At 39.9% G+C, this 20,188-nt stretch overlaps 1 protein-coding gene across 3 annotated transcripts in view; it reads right to left on the bottom strand.

The window, feature by feature from the left end:
* LOC114702977 (SLX4 interacting protein) overlaps positions 1–20,188 on the bottom strand; it is a 167,319-nt gene that overhangs the window by 10,985 nt on the left and 136,146 nt on the right. For all 3 annotated transcript variants that reach the window (XM_028883600.2, XM_037205253.1, XM_028883594.2), the window contains 2 exons: positions 13,029–13,106; positions 9,777–9,865 (listed from right to left, as the gene is read on the bottom strand). In XM_028883600.2, coding sequence (XP_028739433.1) covers positions 9,777–9,865; positions 13,029–13,106 — 167 coding nt within the window. The remainder of the gene's footprint in view (positions 1–9,776; positions 9,866–13,028; positions 13,107–20,188) is intronic.

Below are 20,188 nucleotides of genomic sequence, written 5' to 3'. Positions count from 1 at the left end.
ATTTTTAAAGGAGGGATTTCACCAAGTATTATGTGTCTACATCTGAGGCACACTCAGAAAGTCACTGTTTCTCATTTCTCATGATCACAGCTGCTGAGATGATCTGTCCAGGGCTTATCAGTAACTCAAATGGCAGAGAGCACAAAGCTGAAGGACAGGGCAGCACAAGGTCTCACACTCAGTGTTGGCTTGTCCCAGGGCTAGTTTTACAAGCCCCAGTGACTCACTTTCATTTTTGCGTGTGAGTAAGGAGAGGTGTATGAAGCCCTTTGGAACCTGGAAAGTGCTACACTATTTTTCTTGACATTATTGGTTAAAACAAACAAACCAATAAAGAGACATCTAGGTAAATGCTAGATGTCTTCTCAAATCATATGGAGTTTGTAAATAGGAAAAGATGCTCTCTACACCTATAGAAATTCACAGTTCCAAAAGCCCTTGCCCGACATCTCATCTGTAAGGGCCGCCCCAGGCAGTGCTTTCCCTTCTCTGCACAGTGGCCACATGTCATCTGCTGTCATGGTGGGATGGAGGTGTAGCAAGATGACTCTGAATCAGAAGTCCTTGGCTACAGTCCCTTCTAGTCATTATCTGGCTGAGAGATTTGGAAAACTGACTCATCTTTGTTGAGCATCCATTTCTTAATCTCTCTCTCTCTCTCTCTCTCTCTCTCTCTCTCTCTCTCTCTCTCTCTCTCTCTCTCTCACACACACACACACACACACACACACACACACAAAGACAACATGGCTGTTGTCTTAGTTACGGTTTCTGTTACTGCACTAAAATATGGCCAAAGCACTTGGGGAGGAAAGGGTTTAGTGCATCTTACACTTCTATATCACAGTCCATCACAAAGTCAGGGCAGGAACAGAAGAAGCTATGGAGGAATGCTGCTTATTGGCTTCTTCCTCATGGTTTCCACAGCTAGTTTCCTTATAGCCCTCAGGACCACTAGCTAAGAGGTGGCATTGTCCACAGTAAGGTGGAGAGTCCCATATTGATCATCAATAAGAGAATGCACTACACTGCTTTCCCACAGGCCAATCTGGTAGCAGCATTTTCTCATTGAGGTTTCCTCTTCCAAAATGACTCAAGCTTGTGTCAAGTTGATATACAACTAGTCAGCACAGCTGTCTTGGGTAGAGGTCTGTTCTCTTTCTGCCTGGGAAGAAAAGATGCCAGGACCAACCACCATATACAGGCAGAGAACAGAGTCAGCAGAGGCTGGCAGAGCTAACAGTGGCAAGAAACTGAGTTTTCAGAATACTCTTTTTGTCTCTGATCAAGCTCTACTTAAAGTCTGGAGCTGTCAGGGATATCAGTAAAAACCTCATTTTCTCCCCTGTGCTATTTGGAGTTATCCTGCCTGTCTGTAGAAAATGAAAAGGTTCAAAACTCAATGAATCTCTTCTAAGTCTGTTGTACTGAATAAGTTAGTGTAGGTGCCAGGCCCCTGCACTCTGCCAACAACACCTTTTATAAACAATAAGAGCAGAGTAAAAGTATAATATATCATATTGGTTTATTTAGGGAACATGTAACAGTATTAAAACATAAAGCTGAAAGCATTAAAGTATATAACGTTCCTTTAGTGCACTGCCTGCTGGTTTTCAGGCACATCTGGATTCTGAAGTGTGATACACTGTGGGAAGCTGAGGCAGTCATAGAGAGGCAGCTGAAATGAAGCTTGTACATGAGAATGTATCATGTCAGATGACAATGTGACATGGCTATCCCAAGCACGTGTCCTAACAATGAGGAGAAAGCATCTTCCAAAGTTCATTTCTAATATTTTCTTAAATTATTCACTAATAAGCTCAAGAACTAATAGAAGGACAGACAGATGGAATAGGATCATAACAAAGGATAGACACATCCAGGAGCATCATGTATCCCCCCTCAAAGGAACAGAAGCAAAATAGAATAAAAGAAAAGGGAGGTGGCATCTGATGAATTCCACAAGACTGAAGTCATTTTTCTAAGGACAATGGAAGTAGACATGTGTTATGATACTTTAGGCAAAGCAGGCAGGACAGGGGTCAGCTGCTGCTAAGTGAAGCTGTGTGAAGAAGCATGCTCTTTTCCATTTCAGAAGTTCTATTATGTCAAGTCATCTGCCCATTTCCCACAGTGAAGGTAGAGTCTTCCCCCCCCTAAGCCTTTCACTCTTCTGCTTCCAGGAAAGGCTGGATCTCTAGGGAAGAGAGAACCAGGCTTGTGGAGTGTGCTGCCACCCAGGTTAGTCACAAATACTACTGATTTTTCCTTTAAAATAATTTAACAGTTTTCTTTCTGTAGGGCTGAGGCTATAATTCATTTTGGATAACGTGCTTGCCAAGCATTCACGAAGCCCTAGGCTTGAGCCCCAGCACTACATAATCTGGGCATGGTAGTACATGCTGGTAACCCCAGCACTGAGTAGCAGAAGCAGCAGAGTCGGGAAGTCAACATCATCCTCAGCTACAGAGTGAATCTGAGGCCAGCCTGGGACATATGAGATTCTGTATCGAGAAAGAAAAAAATAATTTTTCTCCTTTGAAGTTGTGACCAGGAAGCTGTTGTATACAAATCTAGGGAAATACCTGTAAGTAACTGCAAAGAATGTGGCCCTAAAATGGTATCTGTGAAAAATCAAGGAAGTTATCTTGTAGGAAGTGTACACACCACGGGGATTTTCCAGTTTACATTCACCTGCCCTTGAGAACCTAAAAATAAATCCTCACCAACCTTAAGTTACTGTTGAGTCTTGGGTACAGACAAGTATAACAAGACATGGCATTTTAAAGAACACATAGCTTTGGGGCTGTGGATGACATGAGGAGCTACTGACCACTATTAGAGTTGTATAAAATTTATCTAACTTTGATCAGATGAATATTAAAATACACTGTGAATTACCTTAGGGAAACTTGGCCTATCTCCAGATTCTCCTTGTTAAAAAGTATCTCCTCTACCATATCTAGGGCTGCAAATTTGCCAGCAACTGCAGCAAGTAGCTGGCCTTTTACTCAGGGTTCAGACTGCTGTGACTTCTCGAGTGGTGGAGTTCAAGTCCTTGGACAGAAAGGGAGCAGAGGGTGCTGGCATGGCTACACTACACAGGTAGTATGGCTGGCTAAAGGATGGATTAAAGAGATCAGGATACTTAGTGGGGAAAAGGCAAAAGGCCAGAGAGAAGACATCACAGATGTCTGTCTCGTTTCAAATTTCTTTCTAGAGCTGGCCCTCTGCCTGGGGATATGGAAGAAATAGCTCTTGCTAGTTTCCTTGAGCACAGACAGTCAGGCCCCCTCTTTCCAAGACTCATATCTCCTGATAGGAACAGCTTTTATGGACTTGTCTGGGAACTTCATCTCTATCATGACATGTTTCCTTGGGAAAATGAGTGGTGCATTCTAAATCATCTGCTTATTAATGAATTTTCCAAACATAATCCATTCACACAATGAACTTTATCTGTGCTGTCCCTGCGGGTGTTCTGTGGAGCATGGACTCCTAGAAATTCAGGCCTGAGAAGTCTGCTATCCCAACTCCTAATACCTTAGAGAAATGACGGAGTTTCTCCCCCAAAGCTTCAGCTCTACAGGAGTCTACTGACAGCTGCTGTAAATACAAGGTACTTAGAGGGACAGTCTATATTTTTTCCTTCTTTGCAATTGGTTAAAAGAGCTCCACATGACCAGCTGACTACATGGGGGCTTATCACTTAGCTTTTGCATCTTCAGTCTTTGTAGTTGCCAAATGCAGCTGATATGAAAATTAGAGACACACAAAAACAGGGGCCTAACCTTCTTGGAAGAATACTATGTGCGGATGGATGGGTATTACCAAGTATTACTCTCCTTTCAATACCATGAAGGACATACAATCATTCACTAATCTAGCAGTATGGCATTTGTATGAACTCTTCTCTGGGGAAGAAGGAAATAATGGTGGTAACAATTATTTATTTCACAAGTGCTTTAGAGTTTATAAGCCACTTTAGTATTTATTATTTCACTTGACTGCTAAGAAAACTTAGCAAGGCTTACATAGCACATATCACATTTACCTCTGTGTACCAAGTCAGGGGTTGATTTTCTAAAGCCAAATGCTCCCTCTGTCTGAGGTCTTCTATCAAGTGATAGGGAATGCAGTTCAAGGCCAGGTCTTTATATTTTAACTTCAATACCTTTCCCTCTGTTTTATTCCATATTGTTTTTTCCTAATTAATATGCATTATAATTGGTCACTGAGGAGAGACTGCATGTCTCTGAACATAGAAGGAACATTATGCAAAACAAGCACAGAGGATTAGAGGGCCAGATATGTCATTTTCTGTTACCCTAGCTAATTATCAGTCTTAGAGTCTAATTCAGTAGTGGGCAGGTTACCTTTTGGTGATGAAGCACAACACATCTCATTTGCAATATTACTGTTTAAAAATTTGGGAGAGTTTTATTATTAGGAAAGGGGGATAAGACCTCAGATTACTGTAACAAGTATGCAATATTTAATCTTGAAAAATGATTCTTACTTGAGAAATGTTTTTCCTAATTTCCTGGGTCATAGTCTAGAAAAATAAAGCAACCAAGACCATCTTCACTGCCATCACTAGCATTTTCATTAAGATGCCACCTGCCAGGCCTTTTAAGGGGAGTGGGGAAGGTGCTGCTAAGGCAAATTGTTCTACAGATGGCACTGTCCCAATCTGTCCCTTGACTATCTGTTGACCATGTTTTGATCCCGAGCCATGGCCCCAGCTACCTGGAGGAGGAACTGGCAGTCAGCCTCTGCAGGGGGCAAGCACTGTAAGAATTCTTTAACACTCAACAACAGTCTGCCTTAAGAGCTATATTCAACTCAGTGCTTACATCTTGTCTTTTGTCAGGATGTTCAAGCATTCCTTCTACCAAGACAATGCTATGGTGAGGACCTGTCCTCTGCAGCGAGCAGCTATTTTCATAGGAGAACACCAATGCCATTGTATTTTTGTTTTAAAAACATAAGGCCTAAAATCTTTTCTTAAAACTTTTATCTTTCCTAAAATAAAGCATGACAGGATTCTGCAAGATTATTGTTGCATTTTTAAAAAATCTATCTTGTGTGAAAATCACATTAAAATTCTCATTTAGTGCATTTTCATCTTCTTTTTTTCCTGACCAAAATTCCATCTGGGAAAGGATTTTTGAGATAACTGGACACTCTCTTTCATATGGAGGAGCGCTCAGCCAGCAGAGGCTGGACTGTACACAGCTGAGGAACATAAGACCCATGCCAAATATAACTCAGTCTACAATAGTTTATTGCTTAGACTAATTTTTACTTCATTCTTATATTTATAAACGAGAAGGGGTTTTTTTTGTTTGTTTGTTTTTGTTTTTGTTTTCTTTTTAACAGTAGCCTGGCTTAGGCTTAGAGAAGTAGTCAACTTAAGTGTTTAGATGCTGCCGATTGTCAGGACCTCTTAATAATCTTTCTCTATAGTCCATGCTACAGAAAGGACCCTGCCATGATGGCTGGGGTTGTGTGCAATCATGACAGCTATTTTCATAGCTCAGCCACAACTCAGATGAAGGACAAGATGGAAAACCCCCAAACCTTAATGCATGGATCTGCTTTTAGGCAGCACTAACACTGTGTGTTACTTTCAAATTTCCAAAAGGATCTCAAACTTTGACACAGTACAGCTTTAAAAGAAAGAATGGAAGTCTAAAATTTTGGGCTTCCTTTTGGAATGGTAGAAAGGGTATGACTGATTTTAGGTGGCCAGGATACTCAGCAGGAGTGTCAATCTCCCAGACTATAAGCAGTTAGAAGGCAACAGTATTTTCCTATTTTTGTGTCACTGAAGCCCAGTAGAGATCCTGGTATAGAGCCAGCACCCAGAACATTCTGTTCCATGTAATGGTCAGAGCAGATGGGAACCGTGGTCTCCAGAGACAAGGAGTGGCTTGTAACTAACACACAATCAAACAGTAGCTTTGCAATGACCCTGAAATGTCCTAGATATATACAAAGGTCCATGGTTATTTATATAACTTCAATAAAGAAATCACAGAAACTAGTAAGTAACTTCAGATTTCTCCAAATCTCCAGGGGTTTACAACTGAAAAGGAACAGTCTCTACACAGGAGACTGTGTACAGTTTGGGATAAAGGGGAAAAAAAAAAAAAAAAAAGAGGGAAGCCAATATTGTGGAATAGAACAAGTACAGTAAAATCTGACTTGATGTTCTTTATTGCGAAGGAAAAAGTAAACAGAGCAAGCAAAGGTAAAAACTGTCAGAAAGACTGGCTCCACATCCAGCACTAGGTCAAATCTGAGGCTCTAAGAGTTTTGAGATTTCTTATGAGAAACTCTAGTAAGAAAAATACAGTGACTCATTTCATAATAATGCCCTTGCTTCCCAAAGTACACAGCTCAGTTTCCACAACCCAAACATATGAACACTGTGCAGGGCTATTGCAACATGAGGACCTTCCTCTACTGTCTGTCCCACATGGACAGAGAGAGATGACAGAGGGGAAATGGACTTCTTTGGCATGGTGGTAAAGGGACAGCAAGAACTACTCGCCTCTCTGTGCTGCTCATCTGGGACATGCTCTTTAGTGCAGCTATCTTGAAGAACTAGCGTGCCAAATGCTGCTGGCTTCCTAGTCTGAAGGCTGAAAGACTCCCTAGGCAAAGGGCAAAGTAGTTTTCAATAGATGCTCCAAGATTTCCTAACCAATTCTCACTTAAGACACAGATGATCCAGAGAGCACAGGAAACTAAAAGAAAACTCCCCAAGGGCTACAGTACCAGTGAGAGGTTGAGGCTGCTATCAGGAACAAGACCATTCCCCATCAATCCTGTGAATGTAAAACAGCGAGTTATAAACAATTATAAAAAAATAACTGTAGTTTATTGCCAATGTAGCTACATGGGGAGCCAAGTTCCCATGCCTTGCCTAATCAGGAGTTCCCTGAGAATGACTACCAGGAGAAAATGAGATGGATCCTGCCCTTCTGTCGATCTCAATATAAAATGAAAAGAAATCCAAATTCTTGGGTGTTGGGGGAGCTTGACACCGACGGGTTTGGATGTTTGGAGTACATCCTGAGAATGAATTTATTCTCTCTCTCTGGCAGGAAGCATCAGAGAGGGAAGGACTGTTTATTGATCCCTAAATAACCGAGACAGGTGCACTCTCAAGAGGTCAGATCTCAATGGTGGGAAGACTGTATGACTGGCTTGATGAGGGATTTGCAGGAGATGCCTAGATATTTCACGGCTTCTACAGATGCTATACCTGAGAGAGTGGTGGGCTGAAGGCCCTGAGAAGGGGAGGTGTTTAGCTGAGACCCGAGCACATGTGGCAATGGAGCTGTTTGGTGTACCAACTCTGTCCCCTGACTCTTGTCTGTGTCGCTGGGAACATGTATGTGAAGGGCAAGTGAGACATAACTAAAAAGAGTCACCAAAGATAACGAAAGAACTGTGTGATATAAATGACTTTTTCTTATGAGCTGACACGGTCGAATTTGATAGTGTACCCACTAAAGACAAGGAAACTGAACTCCCCATGTAAAATGTTCAGCTGGGTTAATAAAATGAAGGACTGGTTCACAATGAAAGTTTTCAGTAATGAGGAAGTTCTCCAGATTGCAGGATTTATATAACAGCAGCTACAGAAAACTTACATCTGTATAAATACTAGAGCCCCCAAGGGGATAGTGTTTCATTTGTATTCAGATTCTTTAATTCCTCCTTAACAATTTAAGATATTAAGTATTAACATTACACATTAGATAGAAGATCTGATTTCTCCTGTATCCCATCTGCAAGCAATAACATTCTGGTAGAGTTAATAATTATTTTTTTAAACCACAGATCAATTCTTCCTTGCTCTGAAAAATCAGTTAAGCAATATTTATTAAAATATATGCCAATACAATTACTTTAGTATTTATTAATTCACTAAGATAATGCAGTGTCCTGGAAATATTCCAAAAAAACAAACTTTTAATGCCTTTGGCCAAATTTGCTTCACTGATCTTATTTCATGTATATACGTAGAGCATTGTTGATGGACGAAGAGGAAATAAAAGGGTTACAATGGCTTTTTAAAAAGGATCCTCTGCTCAAAACAAAGGAACCAAATGTAAGCATGAGTTTTCAGCTCTTTGCTTTTTCTGGGTCTCTATTGTCTCACAGAACCTCTGAAACATTTATGTATTTACTTAAGATGAGATAAGAAGCTGGTTTTATACTATGTGGGCCAAACTTCAAATTTCATATGGGTTAAAAAATAATAAACAACAGGGATAATCTAATATCCCCATAAATTATTTTAGAAGCATAATAATCATGTCATACTTTATGGCTGTGTTAATGTCTTCTATTTTTTTTTCCTGTTCATTGAAGGTTCAAGCCATGGACCTAAATTTTTTTGTTTTTTTAAGAATAAGTTAACTAGACTGAGCTGAGACTGCAGCAAGATACATATACACACAAGGACACTGTGAAGAGTGCGTGTTAAGTTTAAAAACCACAGATGTAAGCTATATTTTGAGTAGGTTTTCTACATTTATTTGTCTGAGTAGAGAACTCCAGTGAAACAGAAGGAGGCCCTAACAGAGCTCAAGCTTAGCATGAGAAAAGAAAGCAAGAGAAAATGAACCCTATTAGCCATGAAATAATACACTGGGGAGAAACACTAGTTCTCATGAAAAACGTCAGTGATTCACCACGGAATACAATGCAGAAGCCACTGACCCCAATGGAAACTTCTAGTGGAAGCATAGATTTTGCTTCTTTTCATTTCCATATCATCACAAACACCATCAAGGTTTTCCTGATGTGTTGTTGCCTCATTTAAAGTTGAAATTATGAGATATTGTTTATCAAACTAAATATTCATGGTATTAGAGAGGAAAGAAACAAAAACCCAACACATTAATTACCAACTCATTAACTGATCAGTGTTTCCAGGCAAAACAGGCATCTCTAACCTCTTAAAACACACTGAACAACTGATAATAGAAGGCAACCACCCATCTCCCACACACACCACCACACATACCATTACCACTACCACACACACATTACCACCACCACCACACACAGCACCACACACACATTAATTACCACCATCACCACACATAGCACCACACACACCATCATCACACATACATTACCACCACCATATACACACATTACCACCACCACACACACATTACCACCACCACATACACAACCACCACCACACACACATTACTACCACCATATACACACATTACCACACCACATACACAACCACTACCACACACATTACCACCACCACATACACAACCACCACCACACACACACACACACACACACACTACCACCACCACACACACATTAGCACCACCACATACACAACCACCACCACACACACATTACTACCACCACCACCACCACACACACACACACCACCACCACCACCATACACACACACTACCACCACCACACACACATTACCAACACCACCACACACACTACCACTGCACACATATTACCACCACCGCCACCACATACACATCACCACCACCACACACACACCTCTACCACCACACACATTACCACCACCACCACACACTAATACACACACACACTACCACCACCACACACACACCACTACCACCATACACACCAGCACCACACTCACATCACCATCACCACCACCACCACCACCACTACCACCACCACCACCACCATCATTAATCAGCACTAAGAAGATTCTCTCACAGAATGTTTTTCATACATACCGACTTTTGATTCTGGCTTGTCCAAGTATCAGGACCGAAAGCAAGCTGACTAACACAGACCACAAATCTGTCAGGAAATATACGAAGTTCTGTACAAAACAAAGAAGACCAAGTTACTAAAAGCATCAATACCATGCAAATAGAAATTCTTGTTCCCAGGTTCTTTGGTAATGTTTTGTTATGGCAATATGCACATATATGTGACTGGGGTCTCTTCTGCCTTCTCTCTACAGGGTTTCCACCACCTAGGCAGAGTGAGTTCAAGGAAGTGCCAAGGGGTTGCAAACTGGTCTACCTCAGCCACTGAACTATTAGAGCAGACTGAACCTCTATTATAGGCTATTATAACTGTTGTCTGCGTTAGTATGCTGTTTTCTGTTTAGAATTCCTATGTGAGAAGAAGTGTCAAATGTTTTCTAATCAGCATACAGACTTAAAGAGGAAGAGAATGAGATACAAATCTTTCATGCTTTTCCTAGGTAGTTTCTTTAGTCTTCCTACTCAGTTGCTCTTGAAGAGAACTATAGGGGCTAATTCTGCCCTAGAGAGCAAGCTTCCAGGATGAATCAGGATATGAAAACAACCATTTCTCTTGGGAATTGATGGCTAGTCTATTAAAGGAATGGTTAAGTATGCAACAGTAGCCTGGTCTACAAAGTGAGTTCCAGGACAGTTAGAAATGTTACACGGAGAAACCTTGTCTCAAAACAAAAACAAAAAAGAAAAACAACAAAAAACAAGGCAAAAAAAAGTATGTAACAGTAGAGATGGTACTAGGACTCAGTCATAGCAATCCATCTCTATAGATTCTGATGGCAAAGTCACTTACTTCCAATGGGAAAGGCTGAATGGCACAGAACAGGACCCCTCCAGTCAGTGACTGGAACACAGCATATCTGTATCATCTCTTCTTTCACCTGACTTATCTAGCCATCTATACACCCACCAAACACCATCCAGCTGTGGGACCATGTCTGGAGTGATGTGTAACAGATACGAACAGTACCTGTCTAGACTGAATGGGTAGGATTCTTCATCTCTTGGTACTTGCTGCACTGTTCAAATCTTTTTTGCAACATATATGTATATTGCTACAAAACAGCCATTTTTCTAAAACAGAAGGATTCCTTTTCAGATGTGACTATATTTTTAAGACAGAATTATGAATTAGTTTAAGCTATGAATCAGGTAAATGAACTCTTTCAATATTCTCCATGTGAGGTACTGAATAAGATAGTAATACACTTCCATTTGGTTCAACTGTTAGTTAATTACAAAGGTGTTAATTGCATAAACACACAACATGAACACAGGTAACATCTTACACCACTTGGCTAGGTCAGAGCGTACCAAAACACCTAAAGAGTCGATGTTCCTGTGGTTGTCTCCTGAGCCCCCGGGCCATTGCTATTTCTTTGGTGACTACTGTTCTAAACCATGTATGTATCACAACAGGTCAGATGTTCTAAGCAAAAGCTCCATCTGCCCTGCCTCACCTGGCTCCCACTACCTAACAAGGATGTGCCAAGCATTCAGACCCTCCATGACTTCAGCCCAATCTGCTGTTATGGTATCAGCCAACGGGGCCTCCCATAGGAAGGCTTTGTTGCAGGTGAAATCATGGATGTGTCTAAATTTCAGCCCCACACAGAAGTTATATCTGAAGGGGAATATCAGATGGTTTCTGGAAAGTTCTAAGGAAAAAAAATTATGGAAACAGTTAATACTTATGTATTAATTCTTGAAATAAATTATTGGGATTGAGATTAAGTGGTAAGGAGCCTCTGTTACACTTTATGGATGGAAAACAAGCCATAGAATTCATTATTTGTCCTTTCTCTCCCCTATAAATAAACCAGACACTTAAAGTACAATGTTATTTAGGAGATGAGAATTAAAATTCAAAATTATCACTCCATCTATTCTGTATTTCTATTTTTTGTCTCAAAAATAAGAGAGATAGATTATGAATACTTTTGAATAAGATATGAATAGATTATGATAATCAAATCAATTCAGAAGTTTCTTTTGTATCACTTTACTTGATTATGTAATAATTGATTTGTGTTACTTTAATACTTAAAGATTTAAACTGGGCGGTGGTGATGCACACCTTTAATCCCAGCACTTGGGAGGCAGAGGCAGGCGGATCTTTGTGAGTTCGAGGCCAGCCTGGTCTACAGAGCGAGATCCAAGAAAGGTGCAAAGCTACACAGAGAAACCCTGTCTCCAAAAAACAAAAACAAACCAAAAAATGATTTAAACATCAGTCCCTACCAGAATATATAGCTAGATTGCATTGTAAGAGATAAAAGGTTAACTTTTTTAGTAAGGTAAACAAAGTAGATGACTCCATTAAGAGGCTAATACAGGAGCTGGAGAGATGGCTCTGTGGTTAAGAGCACTGGCTGCTCTTCTAGAAGACCAGGGCTTGAGTCTTCGCACCCATCATGGTGGCTCACAATCATCTGTAACTCCAAGTCCAGGGATCCAATACCCATATCCAGCCTCCAAAGACTCTTAGCACACATATTGGACACACATATATGTGCATGCAGGCAGACCTCATACACTGAAAATAAAAATAATCTATTTTTTTTAAAAAGAAGGTAATATATTTGAGCAACATTCAAGAGTCAAGAAGGTACAGACAATCATCAATATTCCATGAGCAAACCTCCATGAAGGCAATTTCTAAGTTCCTATTTCATATCTTATATTCATAAGGACACTGTCCAAAATAGTTAATCTAAACTTTCTAATGTTCATATCTACACAGAAGGAATGGCCATTATCTCCTGACTTCATTGTGGTTGATTGGACATGACATCATTTTCTATATCATGACTTGCAGAAGTAAGGGTTAGGAGTTGGCCTCATTAACTACTTAAAGAAGGTTTACTGGCTCTGGGCTGGGAAAGCACTTTCTTGAAACTCAGTTGCCCTTTCCAAGGGCTATGGGGTGCATGTACCCTGACAAAATGATTCAAACAAACTTCACACGTTCATTGAATCACTTTGGGGACCCAATGAAAATGTTGTGATGCACCAAGAAAGTAAAGTGCACTGTGGTCCAGTTTTCTGTTTCCATGGTCAGTAAGCACTATGAATGGAATATGAGGCATCACATATGCTTTGAAATACTAAATGATGTAGACACAGAGCAAATAGGAATATTTATTCTCTAATTTTCAATCCTCTTTTGGACAAATTGATTATGTAAATGTCTGATCCAAGAAATCGGATTCTTACCAGTATTCTGTGAGCTCTGAATACAGCGAAGGTGTATCCCTCTCTTGAGGAAATAGGCTGTGATCTGAAGGCCAAAACCTGTAATATGAAAGTGACATGATTAGATTATAAATCTGTGTGAATTCCAGAGACCCTGCCCAATTTGTGTCACACAATATGCCACTCAATAATTAACAAATAAAAGAATAAAAGAAGTAACAGAGGCCCCACATGAGTGGAGAGAACAATATTATCATGCTGGCTCTTCTAAGAGGCCAGGACAAAACACCTGGCATGGTCCTAAGACTGTGAAGTGGCTCAGTCACTTCATCTGTAAAATGGAACAAATGAGGAGGTCTAACATGTCTGAAAATGAATGATTTCAGATGAATGATAAATTAAGTCTAAACTGATGCATAGATCTTGGCCACCTGCTAATGTCCACTACTTTTCATTAAAAGAATAGTTTATATTTTACTCAAAATGAGTGTACTTTGTAAATAAGTTACTCCTTAGTTCAAGTGCAGTCACATCTTTGTAAAGGATGAGACATAACACTGCATGAATTCAAAACAAAACAAAAACAACGTGCATCCCGCTGAACTCCCAACTCACCAGAACAGACAGAAAAAAAGACTGCAAATACATGAGACAACTGGCAATCTCATTTGCTGTTGATAGAAGTACAAATGGGTACAGCCATTTGGAAAGAGTATTTAACACCTAATGCTGAACTTTCACAAATACGTGTATTTCCATTATAACATTCTTCAAAATGGTCTCAAACTGGAGCCAAAGTGGAGCTCCATCAAGAATAGAACATTTTGAAATGATGATACACTGTGAAATATTCTATTTCCCTTAAGTGTGCAAGCTATAGCTACTGCATAAACTCTGCCCCAAACAGAGAATCTAATCTGTGAAGTGAAGCCATTGCCATGGATTCATCCGAGTTCTGAGCACTTGCCTGCCTTTCCCCTCCTTTCCTTGGTCCCTTTTCTCTAGTTTCCCTTGGGTCATAAAACACTGGGTTGACTTCTCCTGAAAAGGTCAAGTAACAGTGCTTCACAGTCCTGAGAGAGGGTGAAAGTTTCCCGGCACTGAGACAGCCCAGAAAGCTGCTAAGCCTTCAAGACAGAGACTAAGAATCATTAAAACCTCCACAGGGAAATCAAGTACCTTCTATCTTTAACTTCATGACAAAGGTTTTCTGAAACCATGTGTATAGTTAAAACACAACCAAAGAAGTTTCCTCTTCTAGATTTACTGCCCATCCTACCACCCTGCAAGCAGGCTCAGGACACAGGAAAGCACAGACTTGATGTTCTGTCTAAACATGCAATGGCTTTGACAGCACAATTACTTCAGTCATACAGATTGTGAAATGACAGCGACATCCACAAAAGGATAATTTCCAGATTTACAGCAATCAAATATATTTCCCCGACACAGTAAAAATCAGGTTGTATTTCAGTCATATTGCTTGCTTCTGCTAGGTTATTAAAATATGTACAAGGTTGGCATTTCTCTGAGTGCTTTAAACAAGTGTTTCATTCTTTAGATCACTGAGAAGACAGATATTACCTCCATATCTGTTTATCTGCCTTACTGTCAGTGGAGGAGTGGTTATAGGAGAGGAATTAGCAGCAATTTGGAACTCAAGAACACATCAAAATTTAGAAGTAAATTTTCACATAATCATTTATGAGTCTACAAAGGACTAAACAGGGAAGAGAATTAGCCTTTGCTAGTCTGCAGGTCTAAGCAATTAAGATGCTGATGGCATGTTCAAAGTTTCAAATTCTTCCTGACAAAAATCTGAGCAACAGAAAGTTATAGCCAGGAAGGAGCCAAATGTAAAGCTGATCATGAAAGCCACTGCTCTATGTTCATGAACCCTGTTACCTGGAGGATAGCACCTAACTGATAAAGAAACGCCAAACAATAAAGTTCCAATACAATGCCTCCTTCTACAGAAAATAATACAAGGCACATGCCAAGTGGTTTGTTCCCAAAATCACTAGGACAGAACCTGGCCCTAAGGACCTGCATCTCCTGAGAGAGAATCATGTCCAGGAATTACTCCTAAAGTGGCTTGTATTATTAGTAGTCTTGGGAATTGCAGCCTAGTAGTCCTTTAAAAGAAATGTTAAGTTTAACATGTTAAAAAAAAAAAAAAAAAGGAGAGAGAGATTTGCACCTGTTTAACGTAATTCCACTGGTTATATGAAACTGTTTTGTTTAAAGAGAGATTAAACACAAAAGTTACTTGTGTCAGTTCTTAGGGCAAACTAAACTTGATATATAAACACAGAAAATTACTGCCACTGAACATACTGAGCTGAAATGCTTTGGAGATGTATTGCATTTCCATAGATAACGCGGAGAGATAAACTACTACATTGTTATCTTTGTTCTTAATGAAATTGAGTTTACAGAGTTCAACTGGCCACTGAGGTTTTAAACTTACTCAGGGTTAAACCTAGGCTGCAATGCTGAAGATAACAGTAATATGACAAAGAATCCAGGGGGTCTCTTTTTTCCTTACTCAGCACCATCTCCCAGCTTCCTACACTTCGGTTGTAAATGCAGAAAATCAAGTTAGGTTCTCAGTCTTTGTCAGAGAAGTTTGTCATTGCAGCAGGCTGTGATTCATGCAGAGACTCATAACTGGTAGAATTACCAAGAAGAGAGGATGGTAGAGTGCTTGGTCCTAAATGGGTCATTGATATCACCCTTTCCAAAGTTTAGAATTATGGAAGAAAGGAAGGAAAGACTGGAAGAGACGGAGGAAGGGTAAGTGCTTTGCAAAAAGGCATCTGGTCATGACATGGCTATGACACTCAGAAACACTCACTAGATCTGTGGTTACCTGTACAAGATTGAGCCAATCATCATTTTATCATGAAACGGGGAAGAGCATATGAGGCCCCACTCCTTCCTGAAAAATTACAAACACTTAGTAGTGTTGGGGGAAGGGCTGTCACCTTCTTCTGTGGTATAGCCACTGGTAGGCTGTCCTATGCTCCAGAAAATAACTTTCTACCCATGCTCATGAGAGCAACTCTAACAAGCTCAGTGGGTAACACACACAGAAAAGAAATTGAAGTAGGAGGGGGACTTGCTGGGAAGGTTTTCACCTGAAAAAGGAGTTGGGGAAGACAGATGGTGGTGGGTGGTGGTGTTGAAATGACAGAAATTCACTGTACAAATGAATGAAACTGCCAAAGAACAAAACATATAGATTAAAAAGCCCTGTCCAGAGATTGGAGAAGATACATAAGTAGAAACTGTGTTCTACTTCAAAACCATCTGGCAATTATCCTCTAAGATCACTAGGCACCAGCAAATCACACTGTGGTAGTCTGTTTTCTCACTGGCTATTGTGACCTTCTTCTACTAGAGAGCATTGTCTTTAGATTTTGGAAGAACCAGGGGCTTGAGGGAAGGGTTGCCTTTGTAATGGAAGTCTCTTTCCATCATAAGTCCCTAGCTATGTCCATTCCTAGATATAATTTATATTTCTCAGTTAATTAATGCCATATGATTGTCCAATACTAGAAAGTACATTTTTCTCCACCTCTAGGCAGCTCCGAAGGACTTTAGTCTCCCACTTCTTGCATTTCATTCTTGATAAAGAACTGATGTACTTTTCTCTATCCTACAAATAGCATCCAACCCCCCATTGAAGGCTCAAATGAGGACCAGTTACTGCAAACTTTCTACTGGGCTTCACTGGTTGTTCACAAAGGTATACAGACTCTTAAGAAACAAGGATACTTTGTCTTAAACTGTTCCATTACATCTTTATTAGAAATAAGGAGACTCAAGGATGAAGAGATGGTTCACAAGAATGGTCTCTAAGCCACTTGCTAATAACCTTGCTCTCTGAAAGTTCTTGAGCTGGGGCTCCGCAGTTCAGGCTGCCTTCAGCACTGTCTTCATGCTCCTACAAACATGGCCCATTCAGCCCCACTTAAAACATCCGACTGCTTTTCTAATCCAATGTCCCCAAATCTTCCATATTCTTCCAACCAACAGCATGGGCAGGCCTGTAACAACAATATGCCACTCCCTGTTAACAATTTCTGTCTTAGTGACTGTTCTATTGCTGTGAAGAGACACCATGATCAAGGCAACTTATAAGAGAAAGCATTTAATTGGGGACTCACTTACACTTTCATAGGTTTAGGCCATTATCATCACAGCAGAGAACATGGCAACATGCAGGAAGGCCTAGTGCTAGAGAAGTAGTTGAAACCTACATCCTGATTCACAGGAGTGAGTGTATCTGGTGGTGGGGGGCGCAGAGACAGACAGACACTGAGCATGGGGGTGGGGTACATGCCACTTTGTATATGGAGACTAGAGGACAACTTGCAAAGTAGATTCTTTCCTTCTCTTGTGTGGGTACCAGGTAACAAAGTCAGGTTTTCATCAGGATTGGCTGTAGGTACTTTATCTTTATGGTTTTATTTAAGACTGCATCAAGTCTAGCAATGAACTCCAATGCTCTTACTGCCACCTCCCAATGCTGATATGCACAACTACACCTGCCTAACAATGTCCTTTAGGCAGTGGACAACAGGAAGTGACTACTGTATGTTTGTCTTGACATAAGTTCTTTCTAAGTAGTTCAGGCTGGATCATCTTACTATAATCTTGCCTCAGCCTCCTGATTGCTGAGAATACAAGCATGTGCCAACACATCCCAGATCAGTGCTATTCCAATGTAATTCATATTGTACACACAATGTCACAGATGGGAAGTTCAGTATCAGATAGAAGGCCCACATTGACCCACATTTTCAGTTCTGTCATGCATGCCCCTTTTCTGCACTCCTTTACAATTACCTAAATTTTCTTTGTAGCAAGTCTTAATGTAGTAGAGCAAATTCTTCTATTGCTCCTCAGTATTATTTTCTTCTTTATCAATAATACTTGTTATTCCTGGCCTTCTGTCCTTTCATTTAGCTTGTCAAAATACTTGAAAAAAATCCATTTGGACACTTGATTTAAAAGACCCTAAGTCATATAAAAATCAATTTCAAGAAAACTAACATTTTTTCCAATAAAATTTATTACAAATTTAACATGATAAAACTCCTGATCATTGTCAAGAGTTTTAATGTTTTTCCAAATAGGTGAAAACTAGTTTTGTGCAACTATTATACTGCTTTGATTATTATAGAATTACTATGCCTAATAATGAACATTATTATGGAATACTCTGAGTATAACATGACCATTGCAATCCTGAGTTTTCAGCAGCTTTCATCACCTACACAGATCCATACAACACCGACTAAGGTTTCATCACAGATGTGGGTACGGGCTCATACAGAACATTCTTCTCCAGGATATAATCATAATATTTACTGAAAAACTTTTTAGTTGCATTGTTTTCAACTGTGGTTTTCATCCTCTTGAGATTTCTAGTTGACCAATGAATATTGTTGCTAGCAGGCTTATATCTGACATTTTCAATTATGAAGTAAATACTTTATGTTAGCTTGAGACACTTTTATATAGTTCAGGCTAGCCTTGAATTTGAAATCCTCTTCCCTCAGGATCCCCAAAGCTAGGATTATAAACATATATATGTCACCATACCCAGATCCACATTGACTCCTTTCCCACGCCAATAAAAACTTTCAGTATTTTACCAAAGATACTCTTGCAGATTGTTCCTGTAAACAAATAAACAACAAATTTGCCTTAGATGCACTAATTCTAACTAATTAATTTTTAATTGCATCTTATGCCAATTTCAGCAAGCCATATAACTGCTCTGTTAGATAATTGGAGACTTTCCATTAAACTCGTAGATAATGCCTACCTATAGCCTAATCCAGTACTTTCTCCAGTTTGAATGTTAAGCCTGTAAGAGCCAACTACTCTCACTGCTGAAGGAGGGCTCTCTGAACCACTTCTGATCTGGAGTACTATATCATTCAGGAATTAGTCTATGCTTAAATGAACTCCATTAAGTAGACTATTGTTTCAAGCTTTTAACAAAGCCAAGTGGAAGAAAGTGAGTTTCATCAGCACTCATAGGAAAATGACAAATGGACCCACATACAAGGGATACCAGACACAGAATAGGAGACAGGTCTGGTGATTAACTCAATATGTATAGAGGTATGGATGGTGATGAGAGTTTCACCTTTGTGAACACATCATAAATAAATCATAGTTTACTAGAAATATGAAGATTTGATAAGATAGCAAATAAAACTTTAGAGAAGGATTAATGAGTATTCTGGGTGACTCTATTTAGAAGGCAAAACAGAATAGATTTCAGGAGAGAAGTCACACTGGGGGATATACTGAGTAAAATCTGACCAAAAGGTAAGATGGATCCACAGCCAAGCACAAGAAGTATTTGGTAGTATTTCTTGACGTAGTTTCAGGGGAGAAGGTATGAAAGAGGATACCAGAGTGGCTCCAGAAAGGCAAACATCTGTGTCAGGAATTTAGTGGAGATGAGAAGCAGAACACACCCCTGGGCTTCGGGGAATCTCTAAACATAAAGGAAGGGCAGGCACAATGTGGTTCTTTCACACCACAGTTCCATGTGCATTTCCTGGTCCTGGACCACTTGCTTTCTGACTTTCTCCTGCCATTTTGATAGTCTGTCTTCTCCCTTACATTTGCTCTTCAGCATCTGGCTGTTAAGAAGATGTCTCTCAATTCTATCACTGTCATTTAGATTTTCAATTCCATCTTAGGAGGTGTGGCATCCTTTTCCTGGTCCTAATACATTCACTGTTCAAATCATAGATAGCACGACTAAACACTTCCCAAGTTGATCACCTCTTCTACTTTCTTTTCAGTTACTAAATAAACTATTATGACGTTCAGATAAGCATTTACTAGTCTAGAGTCTCTTCAGTTCCCAGTTGTGGGTCCATGGTGCCTATCTATATCACCTGTGGAATGTGAATTTTCATAGCAGATGAGGCATATATGGCATATGAGATATATAGCCAGGCAGCTATTTTTTTTTTTTTTAAAGAGCTCCAGGGAATTTGGGTGCAGAGTCAGGTTGGAAGTCATTGAGTTCTAAATATTATCATGCTGATTTACAAGATGTCACAAATAAATTAATGAGAGTCTTGTTAGAGTAATGGTGGTACTTCACAGAATTCTTGGAAAATAAAAAAAAGATACACGATCTG

The sequence above is a fragment of the Peromyscus leucopus genome, chromosome 4, assembly GCF_004664715.2.
Source record: "Peromyscus leucopus breed LL Stock chromosome 4, UCI_PerLeu_2.1, whole genome shotgun sequence".
Lineage (NCBI taxonomy): Eukaryota > Metazoa > Chordata > Mammalia > Rodentia > Cricetidae > Peromyscus > Peromyscus leucopus.
Note: the sequence above shows the minus strand (reverse complement) of the source record. Positions and strands in the feature narration are given on the sequence as shown.